This window comes from Salmo salar, chromosome ssa15, assembly GCF_905237065.1.
Source record: "Salmo salar chromosome ssa15, Ssal_v3.1, whole genome shotgun sequence".
Taxonomy (NCBI): domain Eukaryota; kingdom Metazoa; phylum Chordata; class Actinopteri; order Salmoniformes; family Salmonidae; genus Salmo; species Salmo salar.
The window spans coordinates 67,137,411-67,159,633 of NC_059456.1; the positions used below are offsets into that span (position 1 = coordinate 67,137,411).

At 42.4% G+C, this 22,223-nt stretch overlaps 1 protein-coding gene across 3 annotated transcripts; it reads left to right on the forward strand.

Annotated features, from left to right (window-relative positions):
• Nucleotides 1–1,685: 1,685 nt before the first annotated feature.
• On the forward strand, nucleotides 1,686–15,774 carry LOC106571978 (serine/threonine-protein kinase Sgk2). Of its 3 annotated transcripts, none has more exons than XM_014145603.2 (13): nucleotides 1,686–1,879; nucleotides 7,314–7,384; nucleotides 7,511–7,569; nucleotides 8,064–8,121; nucleotides 8,504–8,587; nucleotides 9,232–9,363; nucleotides 11,320–11,432; nucleotides 11,555–11,591; nucleotides 11,768–11,854; nucleotides 12,011–12,106; nucleotides 13,463–13,618; nucleotides 13,812–13,901; nucleotides 14,387–15,774. In XM_014145603.2, exons 2-13 carry the CDS (start codon nucleotides 7,367–7,369, stop codon nucleotides 14,543–14,545), a joined length of 1,089 nt encoding a protein of 362 aa, XP_014001078.2. In that variant the 5' UTR covers nucleotides 1,686–1,879; nucleotides 7,314–7,366; the 3' UTR covers nucleotides 14,546–15,774. The 3 variants fall into 3 exon arrangements, with proteins under 3 accessions (XP_014001078.2, XP_045551919.1, XP_014001080.2); XM_014145605.2 differs by lacking the exon at nucleotides 1,686–1,879 and adding an exon at nucleotides 2,616–2,910; XM_045695963.1 differs by lacking the exon at nucleotides 9,232–9,363.
• Nucleotides 15,775–22,223: the final 6,449 nt, after the last annotated feature.

The following is a 22,223-nucleotide window of genomic DNA, read 5'->3' on the forward strand; positions in this document are numbered from 1 at the left end:
TTATATTTGAGATTCTTCAAAGTAGCCACCCTTTGCCTTGATGACAGCCTTTTGGTCTCTGCAGTCACTCCGAAGTTATTGACTCTCCCCAACAGCATCCTTTCCCTGGCTGCTATTTCCTCCAACATCACTTCAAGCTCTTGTTTGCTGAAGTTTTTATTGCGCTTTCCTTGGTTATCCATTTTTATTTTTTGATATAGCTAGTCTGATGGCTATAATGTGATAAATTACTTTTATTTTTGTGTATAAAGGGTTTGCGATGTAGAAAATAGACAAAATAAAGAAAAACCCTCGAAAAAAACCCTTGAATTAAAAAAGTGCATCCCTTCCCAGCGAGGCAAGAGTGGTCCGAAGGGTCTTCAGCATCACCAGTTGCTCTGTGAGCACGGAGAGGATATTTATTCTCCGCTGCTGGCCTACTCTCCAGTCACCATCACATGAGGCTGAAGCCACAGACTTTTCTAAAAATTAATTCAAAGACATTGTAGACTGAGCCTAATAAGCAATTTTTCATTTAATTTGAATTTAATTCTAAGTAAGTCGCATCCAAAATGCACAGTTTATAGACTATAATGATTTAATACAACTAAATGTTGTTAAAATTTTGATCGCTTAATGTCCCTGACTCCATACAAGCCTAGTGTGTCACACCCACAAATGATTCACAATGTATTTATTTTGTAGGCTATAGCCTTGAAATAATATAAATAATATAGCCTAAATAATGATTTTATGTTCCTTCTTAGGCTCCCTGTCTGTGTAACCGATGTGAAATGGCTAGTTAGTTAGCGGTGGTGCGCGCTAATAGCGTTTCAATTGGTGACGTCACCCGCTCTGAGACTTGAAGTAGGGTTGCCCCTTGCGTTGCAAGGGCCGCGGCTTTTGTGGCGCGATGGGTAACGATGCTTCGTGGGGTGTCAGTTGTTGATGTGTGCAAGGGTCCCTGGTTCGAGCCCGGGTTGGGGCGAAGAGAGGGATGGAACTTACACTGTTACATTGGTGTCGTGACCCGGATCGTTGGTTGCTGCGGAAAAGGAGGAGGTCAAAGGGGGGGTGAGTGTAACCGATGTGAAATGGCTAGTTAGTTAGCGGTGGTGCGCGCTAATAGCGTTTCAATCGGTGACGTCACCCGCTCTGAGACTTGAAGTGGGGTGTCAGTTGTTGATGTGTGCAAGGGTCCCTGGTTCGAGCCCGGGTTGGGGCGAAGAGAGGGACGGAACTTACACTGTTACATCTGGCTCCTGACCTAATTAGAGTGTTTATATGCTGTTTAATATGACATCTATCCTATTTGAAATGATGAGAACTTCTTACATTCACTTTTTCATGTTTATTAAAATATTTTTCACTCAAATCATATGGTTTGATTTCAATACCTCAAAACCAAATGGTAGGTCCAAGTAGTCACAAAAATAGATGGATGTTGTTACAATTGGGATTGAAACAACATGAATGAATGAATGAATGAATGAATGAATGGACAGAATTTGGAAAAATAAATTATTCTGTGAGTGCTGAGCGGTTTTTAGTGGAGCCGTTGGAAAGGACGTGAGGGCTGGAGCAGTGAGCAAGTGCCGGTCTATGAGCGATGAGCGGGATATGCGACCGCTCAACTCTGCTCAAATACTCTGCTCCGAATTGACATGATTGGTTGACGGTAGGTGGGGGCGGTAGCCGATGTCCTGTATAAATACAAACTCACTTCCTTAACAAGTTCCTTCGCTATAGCTCTGGTCTTCTCCTTTTAGCGCAAGAAGTATGAAAGCTCTGGAGGCTGTAAATGCTGTACGGCCACTACAGACGGCGGATTGACCAAGCAGAGCCTATAACTAGGCTTTGCACGTTCGCTGTCACGCAGCAGTGTCAGAGAGGAAAAAAGGTTCGTGACAGGCATGCTTGCAGATTTGCAGAAAATAAAACGGCTTCTCTACGGTTAAAATATTTACCTTTTTATCTTACTGCGCAATTTCACGTGCATTTGATAAAATTTCACAATGTCGCCGGCTGTTTTAAACTAATCCCGGGCGATAAAATTCAGCCCTGGCATTTCAGCCCCCCCCCCTCCCTTTCAGGGTAAAATTTCAGCTGAACTTTGAGAGGACTGTTGCCTAACTACTTTAAAAAAGCGTGTTTCTCTCGAAGATCTACAAAACTAAAGTAATTACCCGGGTTAGACTGAAAGATATAAATACATTTTGTCAAACCTGAGAGGCTCTCCATGCTCATTAGTTGCTTATTCAACATATTTTCTGCCACTTCACTCAATCCAGTTTTAAAAGTATCCCCTTCCTAGCTGTTTTACTAAAACCAAACTGAAATGTTCCCTTGGCCAAATATTCCCAGATTGTCATAAAACAGCCTTACACGTGGTCTCGTTTCTGCATCTCCAAATTTTGCGCGAGGTAGAGCAGTATGCGCTTAAATTAGCTCATTCGGTGCAGCGGGTGTAGCGCTGCTGGAGCTCACCTAAGCGTTGCTCCCAGGAGCTCCGCTTCTTCTCACAATGGTGCTAGGTGCTTGTTTAGTAAAGTTAGATCAAAGCTGAATTAATGCCTTAAAAGATCAGATAAGGATTCATTAGTATTCTACATAACACATTCCAATATAATAGCATAGTATAACGTTATTATTACACCAAAAACACCACCTTATTTATTTATTGTGAGATTTTTGGATGGTTAGCTGAGTAATCAAGCCCCGACGATAGTGGATATCCATAAGGCTAGTTCATTATGTGACCCCAACTAGCCCTGCTATCTGTAGCCCTAAAGTACAGGACAACAATAGCGCTGTGCTCCGAGCTGCGACAACAGCGCTGTGCTCTGAGCTGCGACACTTGACTCGAGCCAAGGGACTTCGGTCAGTCAGTCGATTAGACCGCACTCCACCGACCGTACGCACCTGTGACAGGTAGGCTTGAACTCCGTTTTAACATTTACTGCAGGTAGGTTGAGAATGTACACAATGTACTGTAAAATGTAGCCTTTTATGTATTTCTGGTTGGTGGTGACTGCAGGTCTGGTCCTTGCCATTCTGCCGCCATAGGGGAGACCAAAATATGTCGCCCCCGCAAAATTAGAATAGTCCCAGTCCCAATGACTTTGAAAATACATCTAAAATAGTATTTTCCAGACATTGAAGTTAGGTTCAATTTAAATTCTGAATGAAAGGTGAAAATGTGTTTTCCATATGTTTAAAATGTTTCATATGTTCCATATTTTCCATGTTTTCCATATATTTTCCATATGTTCCAGATGTACCTATTTTCCAGGACATTGAAAAATAAGTATTTTCCGGACGTTGAAATCAGGTTAATTTTTGGTTCTGAATGAAAGTTTAAAATACTTATTTTCCGAATGTTGAAAATATGTATTTGACAGATGTTGAAAATATGTATTTTCCGAATGTTGAAATCAGGATCATTTTTGGTTCTGAATGAAAGTTGAAAATAAGTCATTTATAGACGTCTATGTTTGGGCCAAATCAAGGCTGGTCTAGACCGGATAAAATATGAACCAAACATAGAAGCCTATGATTGGTTCAGATTTGGTCCGGACCGAACCAAAAATCCATGGATGTTGAAATCAAGGCCGGTCTGGACCGCACAAAATCTGAACCAAACATAGAAGGCTATGATTGGTTCAGATTTGGTCTGAACCCGATCCAAATCCAATGTCCGTGGATGTGGAAATCAAGGCCGGTTCGGAACTGCACCAAAAAAAGGCACCCAAAAGGCTTTGATGTCGGTCCGTGCTTACTGAGGAGTAGCCTACAGTGTTGTCTGACATTACATTTTATGAATGCCCATCTATGTGGTAAGCCTACTGTTTGTAAAACACAAAAAGACGACGGATCGTGCTTACTGGGGTGTAGCCTACCATGTCAGCCCACAATGGAATTGTATGAATGCCCATCCATGTGGTAGGCGCACCGTTTGTAAAACAGGCCATTGCATTGGCTTTATTAGTCTTGATTCTTGTGACAAATCAACTTGGCTATTTACGCTCTGAATATCATCTACCAAACTTTATCAGGCGTTATCGTGAGCCTATTTGCAATGTGTTTACACAGCGGGAAATGCAGAAGTATTTTCTTTTTCGCTATGATCAGCTTGTCAATAATTGATGGATACAAACTTGAAACCACTGATCATGACAATGGGGTGAAACTCCTGGACAGCAGTTGTGATTGTCCATTCCATATTGTCCATTTTACTTTGACCTGTCCTGTTTTTAGGATATGTTGTTTGTTAACATGACAGCTCATTTTTTATTTGATTGAGTGCCATTTAGGTTAGGCCATTTGATCAGATAAGCCTGCATGATGTAAAAAGGTCATTACATTGTCATACATTTTATCTCCAGCCTGTAGGCTACAGAAAATACCACATATTATTTCTACCATATCCTATATCTGCTACATTATTGATGTTCGATAATTTTTTTGACAGCGCTGCAGAGATGCATCTCTCCAACAGCACCCTGGAGAGGCGCGCTGGGAATGGACAAGCAAAAATATTTAGCGCCTTTGACAATGTGGCCAGTGCTTATCAAAGGGGCGTCATCAGCGCACACCTAAAAAAGCTATATGCCACTGGTTGAGAGAAATTGTCATTGTTTTGGCGCAGAATTAAGTGAGGTTTTTGGAGGTGCGTCTTGGTGAGTTTATCTCAGAAAATGCCGCCCTCGTCAACCTTCCGCCATAGGTGGCCGCCTAATCCTGCCTAATGAGCGGGCCAGCCATGGGTGAATGTTTGAAATATGGTTTTATCAAGTTGGAAAATGTTCTCCAAATACTCGAAATAGCCTTGTAATCACTCGAGGAATACAATGGTTAACCGTAATAGGCTAGTAGTTTATTTAAGACCTTTGATACAGTGCATTCGGAAAGTTTTCAAACCCCTTGACTTTTTCCACATTTTGTTGCTTTACAGCCTTATTCTAAAATGGATTAAATAAAACAATTTCCTCATCAATCTACACACAATACCCCATAGTGACAAAGCAAAAACCGGTTTTTAGATTTTTTTTGCCCAAAAAATAAATAAATATCAGAAATACATGATTTCTATAAGTATTCAGACCCTTTGCTGTGAGACTCAAAATTCAACTCAGGTGCATCCTGTTTCCATTGATCATCCTTGATGTTTCTACAACTTGATTGAAGTCCACCTGTGGTAAACTCAATTGATTGGACATGATTTGGAAAGGCACACACCTGTCTATATAAGGTCCCACAGTAGACAGTGCATGTCAGAGCAAAAACCAAGCCAAGATGTCGAAGGAATTGTCCATAGAGCTATGAGACAGGATTGTGTCGAGGCACAGATCTGGGGAAGAGTACCAAAACATTTCTGCAGCTTTGAAGGTCCCCAAGAACACAATGGCCTCCATCATTCTTAAATGGAAGAAGTTTGGAACCACCAAGACTCTTCCTAGAGCTGGCCGCCCTGCAATACGGAGCAATTGTGGGAGAAGGGCCTTGGTCAGATAGGTGACCAATAACCCAATGGTCACTCTGACAGAGCTCCAAAGTTTCTCTGTGGAGATGGGAGAACATTCCAGAAGAACAACCATCTCTGCAGGACTCCACAAATCAGGCCTTTATGGTAGTGGCCAGACGGAAGCCACTTCTCAGTGAAAGGCACACGACAGCCCGCTTGGAGTTTTCCAAAAGGCACCTAAAGGACTCTCAGACCCTGAGAAACAAGATTCTCTGGTCTGATGAAACCAAGATTAAACACTTTGGCCTGAATGCCAAGCGTCACATCTGTAGAAAACTTGGCACCATCCCTACGGTGAAGCATGGTGGTGGCAGCAGCATGCTGTGGGAATGTTTTTCAGTGGCAGGGACTGGGAGATTAGTCAGGATCAAGGGAAAGATAAATGGAGCAAAATACAGATCCTTGATGAAAACCTGCTCCAGAACACTCAAGACCTCAGACTGGGGCGAAGGTTCGCCTTCCAACAGGACAACGACCCTAAGCACACAGCCAAGACAACGCAGGAGTGGCTTCGGGACAAGTCTTTAAATGTCCTTGAGTGGCCCAGCCAGAGCCCAGACTTGAACCCGATCGAACATCTCTGGAGAGACCTAAAAATAGCTGTGCAGTGACGCTCCCCATCCAACCTGACAGAGCTTGAGAGGATGCTAATTTCTAAGAACATGTTTTTGCTTTGTCATTATTGGGTATTGTGTGTAGATTGATGAGGGGGGAAAAAACGATGTAATCCATCTTAGAATAAGGCTGTAACGTAACAAAATGTGGAAAAAGTCAAGGTGTCAGGCGGTGGTTAACTGGTGCAGTGAATCAGGCGCAGGAGAGCAGAAATGAGTGTACAAGGTATTTAATTCCACAACAGCACTAGTATACAGACAATACTCAAATACCGGTCCCTCGAAAATAACGGGCGTAAATACATAACCCGGCAAATATAACCAGCCGACAAGTACCGCCATGAACAAATCAATAAACACGCACACTAACATGTGGGAAACAGAGGGTTAAATAATGAACATGTAATTGGGGAATAGAAACCAGGTGTGTAGAAAACAAATGGAAAATGAAAAGTGGATCTGTGATGGCTAAAAGACCAGTGACGTCGACCGCCGAACTCCGCCCGAACAAGGAGAGGGACCGACTTCGACGGAAGTTGTGATACAAGGGGTCTGAATACTTCCCAAATTGACTATGTGTGTATTTTCTATGCTGATAGAATAGGTCTGCTGAACGTATTCATAGTTTGAAAACACCCTATTTGTAATTTGTGCTTGTATTTACACAATAGTATAATTTGAGAATATAAGGCCTATAATAATCCCAAAGCCCTAATTAGAGGGTAATACACATGACTGTCGAAATAGATATCAACCTTCAAATGGGTTTCTAACTTTCCACACATCTACTGTAGCACATCACAATCTACTCTTGAGGACATATGGCTGTTTATTCAGTAGGCCTAAAGGTTAAACATTTCATAAGACCATAGAAGGAACATTTCAAAACATTCAGACATTCTTGGCCAGTGACCGTGTGTGGGGGAGATTGAAATTGGTTTGAATAATGACCTAAGCAGTCCCGCACACATTTGTGGACATGGGAAAGTAACATTTGCCATGTAAAAGTGTCCACTGATATGAACTCTCCAAAACAACAAATATCCTTTGTTGTGCCTGCCAGCGCTGGGTTTCAAACCAGAACTACCAGTTTGTCAGGGTCAAGCTGGCATAGGGGGACCAGCAGCAGAGTCACACACTTCTGTGGGGTGCTATCATATCATGATGTTCCTATTGTGTCCTCTTTGTAATGACAGGTCTGTGAAGCACTGATGTAGGCTCCCCGGTGTGCAAGGAATGGACCAAGACCATGGCAAATTGTAATCCAGTGAGTGTTTCAGTCTGTAGTGTGCTGTGCTATATAGTCAATCAAGGATTTAATCCTATTTTTGCTACTGGTTGTTTACACTGCTGTGCTCTATCAGTCATCATTTTTTTTCTACTTGTCTTCTAGCTTAGATCACCGTCCTCCACCCTCAGTGAGGTCAACCTGGGACCCTCGGCAAACCCACAGTATGTACACTATTAAGAGTCATGGGTTTCAGTGATTCGTAATTCCCCGTAGAACTGACATCTGGTAACCCTTTACGAACAGAATTGTGATCCTGATGCATTCATGAACAAAACTATTTTCACCTCGATATGATGCCATACATCAGCTGCAACCACGAACATACACTGCTGTACTTTGCTATTGAGACTTGGGGCTCTTTTCAATCCGCATGGTGGAAATTCAGTTTTACAGCGTGATTGAAATTTAAAGACATTGTTCCCGCTTTAGCGGAGACTGTATTCGCGATAAACACCGCATGTGTCGGCTCAATCTGAAATGACCTTTACGCTTCAGCTTCACCTATTGAATGGAGCCCTTGACCGAACATGCTATTTCATGCATCATACCAGAGTCATGTTGCGAGACGGTTGTCTCTGCCATAACCTGTCGTGATACGTGTAATGTCAATCCGTATGACACAGATATCTGTATCATTATTCCTGTCTTGTTTCAGTGCCAAGCCCACTGACTTTGACTTCTTGGCTGTTATTGGAAAAGGGACCTATGGGAAGGTAAGACAGACTACACTGCTGTCTGTCTGATAAACGGCTGCATGCCTTCACAAATGATTAACTCTGTCTATGCAGGACTGTTAAGGTTACCTTGATGAAAAGGCCAAAACAAACCAATGAATGAGGATAAGGTTGTTGACAAATTGTACTCCGGATGAGTAGCCGTTTTTAATTTGTCCAGTTAATTTGCAGTCCTTTTTCATTGCGTCTATGACTACTTTCTTTCTATGTTTTGTGTGACTGTTAATCAAATATGTTATTTGTGTGTACTTCATTGACCTTCTAGATTGATTTAAGATATGTTTATGATAAGAGTGTCATATTAGTAGGTGAAGTTTTGAGTAAACAACCAGAGATTTATTGGCAACCACCCCGCATCCAGGTCCTGCTCGCCAAGCTCAAAGCTGACAACAAATTCTATGCGGTCAAAGTTTTACAGAAGAAAGTCATCCTGAAGAAAAAGGAGGTTGGTCTATAAACTTTTAATGTAGTTATTCATTCTCCCAACCAACTCACATATAGGTTATTTATTTTCTGTGGTAAAGGTCCATTAAATTACACCAATAAAACCCTTTATGTCAGTATATATTCAACGTGTGTATGAATTTCACTGTGTTGCAGAACTGGTTTAGCCTAAGTCTGTTGTGTGTTTCTAAGAAAGATAACATCTAATCTGAAGTGTGTTCTGTCCTTTGTACTCTGACAGACTGATTATACAGCCCCCCCCAGTCTCTATTGTGTGTTTCTTACAAACTGTACATTCCCATAAACATTCCCATAATCAGAACAGTTTTCCCCCCTTGGTTTTGTATCACTTGATAGTTATAAGCAAGTCTTGGACTTTATTAGCTACTTACAGACACACGTTATAGCTGTCTGACAGACCTAGTCAGACGTGTGTAGACGGCTGCACTTGTGACTCAAAGCGGCATAAATAACACTGTGGACCTTTTAGGAAAGAGGTGTCTCGCTCTCTCCCCACTCTTTCTGTGTATTGTCTCTTGTCTCGCGCTTGGGGCTGAAGCAGTGGTGCTGACAGGGGCCTGTATTCGGCTGTGTCCTGCCCTCTGCCTCGTGTCCGCTGGTTCAATGCTGCTTTGTGTCCTCTAGCAAAAGAACATCATGGCAGAGAGGAACGTGCTGCTGAAGAGCCTGAAGCACCCTTTCCTGGTGGGCCTCCACTACTCCTTCCAGACCCCAGAGAAGCTCTACTTTGTCCTGGACTATGTCAACGGGGGAGAGGTAGCTAGCTAATGGCCCTGGGTTTCCTGAAAGGTTGCATATGATATGCAAATGACAAAAGGAATGGACTGTAGCAATGTTCCTAATAAGTCATCCTTTATTTACAGTACCAGTCAACAGTTTTGACACACCTACTCATTCAAGGGTTCTTCATTATTTTTACTATGTTCTACATTGTAGAATAATAGTGAAGACATCAAAACTATGAAATAGCACATATGGAATCGTGTAGTAACCAAAGAAGTGTTAAACAAATCAAAATATATTTTAGATTCTTCAAAGTAGCCACCCTTTGCCTTGATGACAGCTTTGCACATGCTTGGCATTCTCTCAACCAGCTTCACCTGGAATGCTTTTCCAACATACTTGAAGGAGTTCCCACATATGCTGAGCACTTGTTGGCTGCTTTTCCCACACTCTGCGGTCCAACTCATCCCAAACCATCTCAATTGGGTTGAGGTCGGGTGATTGTGGAGGCCAGGTCATCTGATGCAGCATTCCATCATTCTCCTTCTTGGTCAAATAGCCCTTACACAGCCTGGAAATGTGTGTTGGGTCATTGTCCTGTTGAAAAACCATTGGTAGTCCCACTAAGCGTAATCCAAATGGGATGACGTATCGCTTCAGAATGCTGTGGTAGCCAGGTTGGTTAAGTGTGCCTTGAATTCTAAATAAATCACAGACAGTGTCACCAGCAAAGCACCCCCACACCATCGCACCTCCTCTTCCATGCTTCACGGTGGGAACCACATGTGCGGAGATCCTCCATTCACCTACTCTGCGTCTCACAAAGACACGGCGGTTGGAACCAAAAATCGCAAATTTGGACTCATCAGACCAAAGGACAGATTGCCACCGGTCTAATGTCCATTGCTCGTGTTTCTAGGCCCAATCAAGTCTCTTCTTCTTATTGGTGTCCTTCAGTAGTGGTTTCTTTGCTGCAATTCGACCATGAAGGCCTGATTCACGCAGTCTCCTCTGAAGAGTTGATGGTTAGATGTGTCTGTTACTTAAACACAGTGAAGCATTTATTTGGTTTGCAATCTGTGGTGCAGTTAACTCTAATGAACGTATCCTCTGCAGCAGAGGTAACTGTGGCGGTCCTGATGAGAGCCAGTGTCATCAAAGCGCTTGATGGTTTTTGCAACTGCACTTGAAGAAACTTTCAAAGTTCTTGACATTTTCCAGATTCACTGACCTTCATGTCTTAAAGTAATAATGGACTGTCATTTATCTTTGCTTATTTGAGATTTTCTTGCCATGAGATGGACTTGGTCTTTCACCAAATAGGGCTATCTTCAGTATACCACCCCTACCTTGTCACAACACAACTGATTGGCTCAAACGTGTTAAGAAGGAAATAAATTCCACAAATTAACTGTTAACAAGGCACACATGTTAATTGAAATGCATTCCAGGTGACTACCTCATGAAGCTGGTTGAGAGAATGCCAAGAGTGTGCAAAGCTGTAATCAAGGCAAAGGGTGGCTACTTTGAAGAATCTCAAATATAAAATGTATTTTGATTTGTTTAACACTTATTTGCTTAATACATGGTTCCATATGTGTTATTTCATAGTTTTGATGTATTCTCTTTTATTCTACAATGTAGAAAATAGTAAAAGTAAAGAACAACCCTTGAATGAGTAGGTGTGTCAACTTTTGACTGGTACTGTATATTAAAGCTGGCAAGCTATGGACAGCACAGAAACAGCAGAGCAGTGTGTCATAGCCCTGGGCTTAGTCACACTTTACTCCCATTGAATCATCAGCTCAGTCCAAAGTCTCTGTCACAGTATTATGATGAGTTAATAATGTAGTGGTAGTAATATGACACGCTTTGTCAGAGCCCAGGAGAATGACAGTTAAAACAACAAGACATAACTGTTTTCTTTCTACCTCTATCGCTAACCTCTTTTTTTCTCCCTCTCATTTTCTCTCTCTCTCTGTCTTGAAGATCTTCTTCCACCTGCAGAGGGAGCGGTGCTTCTTGGAGCCGAGGGCTCGGTTCTACGCTGCTGAGGTAGCCAGTGCCATCGGCTACCTTCACTCCCTCAACATCGTTTACAGGTCAGACAGTTTTGCAAAGACACATTCACGTAGAAGCAACACATTATTACGTACACTTTTGAGGGTCAGTGAAATCAAATATCTTTGTTTGTTTGTTTGTTTGTTTGTTTGTTCTTTTGTAGAGATCTGAAGCCAGAGAATATTCTCTTAGACTCTCAGGTAAGTGTTGACTCATAAGTGGATGTAATGTTATTGGATTGTTTTCAATGTCTCAACTCACTTCCTTCTCATCTTAGAGAACATGGGTTCAAGATTTTGCAAAACACTATCATACGCAGGCCCGTAAGTTCCTGTAAGGTTGATTGGGAAGGTGCTTAAAACGCTGTGTGTTCCAGGGCCACGTGGTGCTTACGGACTTTGGGCTGTGTAAAGAGGGAGTGGAGCCGGATACCACCACGTCCACTTTCTGTGGAACCCCTGAGGTGAGGGATAACCCTGAGATTGTGTCTGTGCTCAATGATATGTTAATGATAACATATGTCTAATGGTCACTTATAGCTGTATATATCCATCTGTCTCTCTCTCTCTCTCTCTGTCTCTCTGTCTCTCTCTCTGTCTCTCTCTCTGTGTGTGTGTAGTATTTGGCCCCTGAGATTCTGCGTAAGGAGCCCTATGACCGCACTGTGGACTGGTGGTGTCTAGGAGCTGTGCTCTATGAGATGATCTATAGTCTTGTACGTTTTTGAATCTCAGCCACCCAATGCTTTTACTTGCGGCGCATAGTTAAATGTACTAAAGAGGAACAATGGGTGAAGAGGAACAATGGAGATGCGCATGCTCATCCACGGAAGCTAAGAACGTTAACAACTTTAAAGTTAAGAACACTAATAACAACATGGAATAAAATGAAATGTATTCTACAAGATCAAATATCACTCCCTAAAAACACACCCTAAAAAACACAATCGTTGGATAGCTTTTTAAGAATTCACTGATAAATTGGTGCACATGGAAAACTAAAGGCATATAAATCATAAATGACTTGGTAATAGGAAATACATTTATTTCCATGACACGATTAAAAAATAAATTTTGGATTGACCAATGTCGATATTTTCAAATACATGCAACTTAAAAGTTTTATATCACAACATTTTTATTAGGAATCAAAGCAATCTTGAGGGAATCCTATTTGAGTCAGAAAACGGTATTCATATGGTAGGAAAGCTATACAAAACCTTGCAGAGAGCATATACAACTCACAATATCTTAGAAAAATTATAAACTATTGGAACCAAGACTTAACTGATAACTGATATTGGCACAAGATGGAGGAAATGTTGGAACATAACTAATGAAATTACTGTTAAACGGAAAAATGCGCTTAATCCAGTATAAACTAATGTATATCATTTATTATACATTTATTATGCAAAATTCACATTCTACAGCACAATGGAACAACGGTAGTCATGTCTTAAGTGTAAAACTAACAAAGCCTTCTGGGAATTTGATAAAGTCCAAAAGTTATGGGGAGAGTTAGAAAATTGTCTGTCAGAATTATTAACGATGTAAATTTACTTTTAATCCGTCTGTCTACATATTACAAGACGTGGCATATGAGGGTGCAGCGAGGTACCCGCTGGGTCGGACGATACTTTTCTCGTCAATCATCTTGAAAAAAACGTATACTTAAAAACTGGAAATCAACACAATGGAAAGGTAAAATGCTTTAGTATCTTAATTTTTAACGTGCGTGGGCGACGGAGAGAATCAAAATGGCGCAGTTTGAGGCCATGTGCTGGAGAGGGATGCGGGTGCTAGAGATGGAGGTGTGAGCTTGAGGGCCAGGGCAGGTGTGATGTATAGTCGTTTGTATGTGTATGTTTAGTATTTTTAAAGAAAAGTAGTACTAAAATAAAATCGTTTTTCAATCTTATATAGCTACTGTACTTAGCAATCTAAGGCCAATCCAAATATTATTTCCTTGTGCTGCAAATGTCCAAGACAATTATGTTACCAACTTCAGGAAATGTTTCTGGAGTAGCTGGTGGCTACAATGTCTCTCCTCCGTTCTACTCCGTTTCTAGCCTCCTTTTTACAGCCGGGACATGTCTGAGCTGTATGATGGTATCCTGCACAAGCCTCTGCCTCTGCCCCCAGGGAAGTCAGACGCTGTCTGTAGTCTGCTCCAGAGCCTCCTGCAGAAGGACCAGCACTGCAGGCTGGGAGCCATCGACGACTTTGTGAGTGGCTGACTAGACCCTCACCATGGATCATGGGTTGCATCTGAAATGGCACCCTATACCCAATATAGTGCACTACTTCTGTGCCATTTCGGAAGCAACCCCATGCCTTTGCCGGTTACTGTGTTTCGCTAATGTTCACTCAGTTATACATCGCTTATATCTTGTATATGATTCTTGTTTTACTTTGCAGTTAGAAATCAAGAACCATGTGTTCTTCTCCCCGATTAACTGGGATGACCTGTACCACAAGCGGATCACTCCTCCGTACTACCCCAATGTGGTGAGTTGTTGGCACAGTCCATAACATTGGTAGGCAATTAGAATCAGCCGCGGGCCAATTTATGTTAGAGTGGATGGTCGGGGCAGAACATAATCATTTGTACACTGCAAATTGACCACAACTAAGCCCAAAAAGAGATTGTATTTGAAAAGAACACTCATTTCATACCTTGATTACATTGAGACACGATCACATCTCTTTTTTTGTTGTTGGTGGGAATACATGGGAACAGATTTCCAAATTAATTATTTTTGGGGGATGATTTGCTGGAGTTTTTACTGTCTTTTTTGACCAAAAACTAATCCTCCCACTTTTGAGGGCCAAAAAAAATTGCCTGTTGCTTACCATATTCTCTAACCTTAACGGCTATATCTCTAAAACTTTCTCTCACTACCTTTTTTCCCTCGTTTTAACCTTCACACTGTCTGTCTCTTTTTTTTCTATCACTTTGCTCAATTCCCTAACATGTCCCCTCTCTCCTCCAGAAAGGGCCAGCGGACACGCAGCACATAGACCCAGAGTTCACCAGAGAGATGGTGCCTAACTCGGTGGGCCGCACCCCTGAGCTGAACGCCAGCACCAGCAGCAGCAACGCCTTCAATGGCTTCTCCTACGTCTGTGGTGAAGAAGACAGCTTCCTCTAAGACAGGGAAGAAGGTCCCTCACAGCACAACCACTGCCTGAGCTCGAGGTAGAAGTAGAAGTTACCCCTAACCACATATCTAGGATTCAATTCCTCAACCCCAAATCCTAACCTTAACCTCTAAGTCAGGAGGTGAAAAAGATATTTGGCCCTTGATCAGTTAGTGGCAACCTCGATCAACTTCATTGGCCACAGCTATAGAAATGGAGCACATTGAACAGAATGCATTTTTGTGTAGGCTATGCGCAGTGCATGCCACGTCTGTTCATCTAGACCTCATTAGAACAGGCAGACGCAGCAGGCACTAATGATATCTGTGAAACTCTAGTCGAAACCATATTTCTGCTCTTAAAGTGCTGTTTTTAATACAAACACGGTGGACCTTCCAAACATTTGTTATTTTAAATGAAATGTGATGATTGTCCAACAATACATTATTGATTTGAAAACATGCTGTTTCTGTTATCACTGACTTTGTGTAGATTAGATTAGAGGCTTGACTCTATTGTTGCATCCAGGCATGCTTAAAGGGATAGCTCACTCAAATTACAAATTTCCTTTCCCTGTCAGTAGTCTATAGAAAAGGTTTGACGGCAATTCTAGATGATTTGAACATGCGTGGAAAATGTGCGTATCAGTACCATGACTTGAATGGGATTTGTGCCACAAATGCCACAAAGTCATGGTACCGATATAAGCAATCTATGGAAAAGGTATGACAGCAATCGATGCTTTGGTTTTATTTCCCTGGCACTGTTTCTAAATGTACAAAAGCTGAAGAACATCCTCACATACAGGTATTGTTTTTGCCACTGCTTGGAGTTAAAGGGAAACTCGTGAAAAATGTAAACACTGCACACTGCTGTTCAACCCTTAGGTCTGTTCCACAAATGCTAAAACCTTAGCATTTAGAAACATTTCCAGGGGAAATAAAACCAAAGCACAGATTGCTGTTATACCATAGACTGCTTACAGGGTAAGGAAACCAACGTGTTATTTTGTAATGTGGGGGAGCTATCCCTTTAACAGCAACATAAACCTACGCCATCTTCTTACAACTGTAAAAGTGCGTGCCATGGTGTTCTTAACCTTGTGCAACAAGCCATATAATTGTGTCAACACGACGGGTAACATTCGACTGTTGACTTATGCCAGCACCGTGTTAAAGGTGACTGATGCGCAATGATGTATGTGTACATAAAAACGTTACAATAAATAACTATCCCTATGTTTACCGTGTCCTGCGTTGACAGATCTTCCATCTGACTGAAGTGTGAAACGAAAACTACCGTTATGAGGAAATAATTACTATAAACTTCATTTCTCAAAACATTTTATTTTCATCAAGCAAAACATACAAAGGTAGCGTTTAAAAGGCTTTATGCAAATGTATCATTTCCAATATCAACAGATGTCAGATCAACTAAATGTGTTCCTAAAACTGAAAACAGTTTCTAAATCAATCAAAAACAAGACAAAAAGGCAAGACGGATCAGTTACTGACAGAGTACATGCTGAACGGCTCATCGCATTTATTTCACGCAGCTCGGAGGACATGCGTGTGTTTTTCCTGTTTTGGGGATGTATTGTGAGTGCGTGTGTTTGACAAAAAAAACAACTGAATGTGTTGCACATTGTGTGTGTCCATCCTATTTTTTTTTGGTGAGCGCGCTGGCTGAGGAGAAAGCCGATGAGCAGCGGGACCACAAAGATGGCCAGGAAGATGCCCAGTGCCACACCAGAGGGAGGAGGAAGGAATGCCCTGTGCACACTGAATGTAGTGGTCAGCGTATAGTAGCTGCAGAAACACAGAGACAGTAAATATCATCATAAATATTACAAGATCAATGACAATCCAGTTTTAATGTTTACTATAGAATATGGCATATAAATAGCATACTATCTATGAACATTTCTTATAGGTTGTACTCCACTTGATATGAAAATATTCAAGTACCGTATTCAACCTTCAGTTGATGTATTACAGAGTACAGCCTGGTAACTAAGTGCACTCATAAAAATAAAAAAAAAGGCCAGGTACAAAGCAAGCAGAGGGATGAATGTATTAGATATTAATGAGGACAAGGACGATGTATCTGCATTTTATAAGTTGAAAACGTTGGACGAATATCCAATTCAAATGTGGGAAATGAGGAAAGATCCTCCCTCAGGATGCAGGCTATATGACTCTGCTTACAGTGCATGGGGGCCTCTAGTCTACAGTGCATGGGGGCCTCTAGTCTACAGTGCTGTGTCAACAAATTCCTATCGGCCATTATTGATTGGTGATAAAGTATGAATTCAATTGAGTTGCTATATTATATTCCTGTACATATATTCCTGGTCCAGGCTGTGCTGGGGTTTGGTTTATTTTGCTGTTGGCTCAGCAGAGAGGTCCAGTTCTTGGGCTGGAAGACACACTTGGCCTCCTGGCCCGCGTGATGGTACTGGTAGTTATGCATGCCGTTCACTTCAAACATCACAAAGTCGCCACTCGCCTGCTCCACAAGCTCATTACCATTCCAGCTGCAATGGAACAGGGTGGGTTTGATGTTGGCTCAGGATCAAAACCAAGCAGCCATGTTTACCTGCTCTAGAAAAGGCTGTGTGATGGGTTGGCTCTGTCACTGTTGCTCTGTGACGGAGTGCCATGCTTGTTCTAATGGTCTTTGTGTGTGTGTGCGCCATGTAGTTATATCAAGGGTCTGTCTGAACTCCACTTCACACAGAGATGACAGGTTTTCTTACACTGAACGATGTATAGAGAAAAGGGTTTCAGAGAAAAGGGTTGCCAGGGTTACTCACAGCTCCATGGAGGGTATCCGGGGGTATCGTGGTAGACCAGCAGGGGGCAGAAGTAGTCTGTGATGCTGTAGTAGGAGATATACAGGTCACTGGAGGCAGAGCTAGGCCTGAACAGGTGCAGAGGTTCATACATACTTCTTAGTGGAGGAGGGAAAAGTGGTGGAAGAGGAGGATAATGAATGAAATACTAGTGGTTATAACTGCACATGACATGACAAAAAAATATATTTACGGAAATAACCTTCTTATAACTCTGTAATACCTTTCTTTGTGGAAGCCTTATGTTCCGCGAATGAAAAAGATAAAAAAAAACACTTTGGCATCACAAGCATTTTTTGTCGTTGTATAGAACAGATCAAATGTTTATTTAACATTTCTATCAAGCGTGACAGTCTAGAATCTAGTTCCATCAGTGCTCTGTAACAACCTCACCGCACAAGCTGCTTGAGGATGACGTAAGAGAAGTTGTCCTGAAGCTGGTCTTGAGTGAACGTGCCCTTAGTGCAAGTGGTTATGTTCCTGTGGCAAAAAAAAACTAAAACGACAGAAAGAACCAATATGTTTGAACACTTAGCTCTTACTGTAGTATCATTCAGAAATGTTTTGAATGTTTAGAAAATAGGAAATACAGCATGAGGATTTATCCCTCACCTCAAAATTCCGGTATGCTTTCCAGGAGGGCATCCAGTGAATGTGAGCTTTCTAAAATGGGAAAAAGTGAATACAATAGTATGTAACTCCACACTGGAGGTAGATAGCTTGTCCCCATGGTGTATACAGAAAAGGCTAACACGTCCCCATGTTAACTCATACACGTTAACTCATACACATTATCGTGACTGTTAGAGGGATGGGTTTCTGACCAGGGGGTTGAGGTCTTTGCAGGACACGTCTCTTCCCATCAGGTCTACTATGATGGTGGAGAGGCTTCCTTTATGTGGACTGGAACAGACCCAGAGAAAACACCATACTGTCCTTTTCACCAGCTAGAACTCCTATTGCCAATTTGTGTTCTTACCTCGGCTTGAGGGTTCAATCTGCTGCCTCCATAAATGCCAGCTGCTTCAATTCAATTTACTGCCATTTAGACATACATTGAGTGTACAACCCATTAACAACAACTGCTCTTTCTGAACAACACCTGCTCTTTTTGCTCTTTCTGAACAACACCTGCTCTTTCTGAACAACACCTGCTCTTTCTGAACAACACCTGCTCAAGCTCGATGGGGCCGACAGAGACGGCAGATTCGCTTCTAGTCCTTAAGAAACTTTGCAGTATTTTTTTTATTTTTATGTATTACTTCTTACATTGTTAGCCCAGAAAACCTTAAGTGTTATTACATACAGCCGGGAAGAACTATTGGATATCAGAGAGATGTCAACTTACCAGCACAACCAGCATTACGACCAGGAATACGACTTTCCCAAAGCGGATCCTTTGTCTGCACCTCCCAGGGCATTTGAACTGATTCCAGAGGGCAACCCAAAACAACGCCGCCGGAGGAGAGGGTGCCGGAGCGGCCTTCTAGTGAGGCTTTGGATACGAGCATACCACCCACCGCTTCCGAGTATATTACTCGCTAACGTCCAGTCCCTAGTTAACAAAGTCGATGAAATCAGGGCAAGAGTTTCTTTTCAAAGAGATATCCGGGATTGTAACATACTCTGTTTCACGGAAACATGGCTAGCTTGGGACATGCTGTCGGAGTCAATACAGCCAACAGGATTTTCAGTGCATCGCGCCGACAGAAATAAACATCTCTCCGGTAAGAAGAAGAACGGGGGGGGGGTGTATGTTTCATGACTAACGACTCATGGTGTAATTGTAACAACATACAGGAACTCAAGTCCTTTTGTTCATCTGACCTAGAATTCCTCACAATCAAATGCAGACCATATTATCTCCCAAGAGAACTCTCCTCGGTTATTGTGACAGCTGTGTATATCCCCCCGCAAGCGGATACCAAGACGGCCATCAAGGAACTTCTTTATGCAAACGACTTTATGCAAACTGGAAACCATATATCCTGTGGCTGCATTTATTGTAGTTGGGGATTTTAACAAAGCTAATTTGAGTAACAAGCTCGACCATTGCTACTCTAACTTCCGCGATGCCCCGCCCTCCTTTTGGCAAATCTGACCATGACTCCATCTTGTTGCTCCCTTCCTATAGGCAGAAACTAAAACAGGAAGCGCCCGTGCTTAGGTCTATCCAACGCTGGTCTGACCAATCGGATCCCACGCTTCAAGATTGCTTCGATCATGTGGACTGGGATATGTTCCGGGTAGCCTCAGAGAACAACATTGACGCATACACTGACTCGGTGAGCGAGTTTATAAGGAAGTGTATAGGAGATGTTGTACCCACTGTGACTATTAAAACCTTCTCTAACCAGAAACCATAGCTTGATGGCAGCATTCGTGCAAAACTGAAAGCACGTACCACTGCATTTAGTCATGGCAAGGAAACTGGGAATATTGTTGAATACAAACAGTGTAGTTATTCCCTCTGTAAGGCAATCAAACAAGCAAAGTGTCAGTACAGAGACAAAGTGGAGTCGCAATTCAACGGCTCAAACACGAGACGTATGTGCAGGATCTACAGACAATCACGGATTGCAAAAAGAAAACCAGCACCGTTGCGGACATCGACGTCTTGCTTCCAGACAAATTAAACAACTTCTTTGCGCGCTTTGAGGACAATACAGTGCCACCAACGCGGCCCGCTACCAAAGACTGTGGGCTCTCCTTCTCCGTGGCCGATGTGAGTAAAACATTTAAACGTGTTAACCCTCGCAAGGCTGCCGGCCCAGACGGCATACCTAGCCGCGTCCTCAGAGCATGCGCAGACCAGCTGGCTGGTGTGTTTACGAACATATTCAATCAATCCCTATCCCAGTCTGCTGTCCCCACATGCTTCAAGATGGCCACCATTGTTCCTGTTCCCAAGAAAGCCAAGGTAACTGAATGACTATCTAAATGACTATCGTCCCATAGAACTCACTTCAGTCATCATGAAGTGCTTTGAGAGACTAGTCAAGGATCATATCACCACCCTACATGTCACCCTAGACCAGTGGTTCCCAAACGTTTTATAGTCCCGTACCCCTTCAAACATTCAACCTCCAGCTGCATACCCCCTCTAGCACCAGGGTCAGCGCACTCTCAAATGTTTTTTTTTTGCCATCATTGTAAGCCTGCCACACACACACTAGACGATACATTTATTAAACATACGAATGAGTGTGAGTTGTCACAAACTGGCTCGTGGGAAGTGGCAAAGAGCTCTTATAGGACCAGGGCACAAATAATAATATAATAATAATCAATAATTTTGCTCTTTATTTAGCCATCTTACATTTAAAACTTTATTTGTTTATCGAAAATTGTGAATAACTCAGGTTAATGAGAAGGGTGTGCTTGAAAGGATGCACATAACTCTGGAATGTTGGGTTGTATTGGAGAGAGTCTCAGTCTTAAAACATTTTTCACACACAGTCTGTGCCTGTATTTAATTTTCAGGCTAGTGAGGGCCGAGAATCCACTCTCACATATCCACTCTCACATAGGTACGTGGTTGCAAAGGGCATCAGTGTCTTAACAGCACGATTTGCCAAGGCAGGATACTCTGAGCGCAGCCTAATCCAGAAATCTGGCAGTGGCTTCTGATTCAATTCAATTTTCACAGAACCACATGTTGCAATTTCAATGAGGCTCTCTTGTTCAGTTATCGGTAAGTGGACTGGAGGCAGGGCATGAAAGGGATAACGAATCCAGTTGTTTGTGTCCTCTGTTTCAGGAAAATTGCGCACCCGGCTCACTCAGGTGCTTCGCTATATCACATTTGACATTGTCTGTGAGCTTGAGTTCATTTGCACACAAAAAATCATACAATGATGGAAAGACCTGTGTGTTGTCCTTGTTAATGCAGACAGAAAATAGCTTCTTAATCATAGCCTCAATTTTGTCCCGCACATTGAATATAGTTGCGGAGAGTCCCTGTAATCCTAGAATCAGATCATTCAGGCGAGAAAAAACATCACACAGATAGGCCAGTCGTGTGAGAAACTCGTCATCATGCAAGCGGTCAGACAAGTGAAAATTATGGTCAGTAAAGAAAACTTTAAGCTTGTATCTCAATTCAAAAAAACATGTCAATACTTTGCCCCTTGATAACCAGCGCACTTCTTGTATGTTGTAAAAGCCTTACATGGTTGCTGCCCATATCATTGCATAGTGCAGAAAATACACGAGAGTTCAGGGGCCTTGCTTTAACAAAACGTGTCCAAAACGTCTTTCAAGCTGTCAGGCATTCCCTTGGCAGCAAGAGCCTCTCGGTGGATGCTGCAGTGTACCCAAGTGGCATCGGGAGCAACTGCTTGCACATGCGTTACCACTCTACTATGTCTCCCTGTCATGGCCTTTGCGCCATCAGTACAGATACCAACACATCTTGACCACCAAAGTCCATTTGATGTCACGAAGCTGTCCAGTACTTTAAAAATATCCTCTCCTGTTGTCCTGGTTTCCAGTGGTTTGCAGAAGAGGATGTCTTCCTTAATTGACCCCTCATAAACGTAACGGACATATACCAGGATCTGTGCCACGCCCGCCACATCTGTTGACTCATCCAGCTGTAACGCATAGAATTCACTGGCTTGTATGCAAAGCAGTAATTGTTTCAAAACATCTCCTGCCATGTCACTGATGCGTCGTGAAATAGTGTTGTTTGATGAAGTCATTGTCTGTATAGTTTTTTTGGCCTTTTCCCCCAGCATTGTCCCAGCCATATCCGCGGAAGCAGGAATAATTAAGTCCGCCACAATAGTATGGGGCTTGCCTGTCCTAGCCACTCGGTAGCTCACCATCTAAGA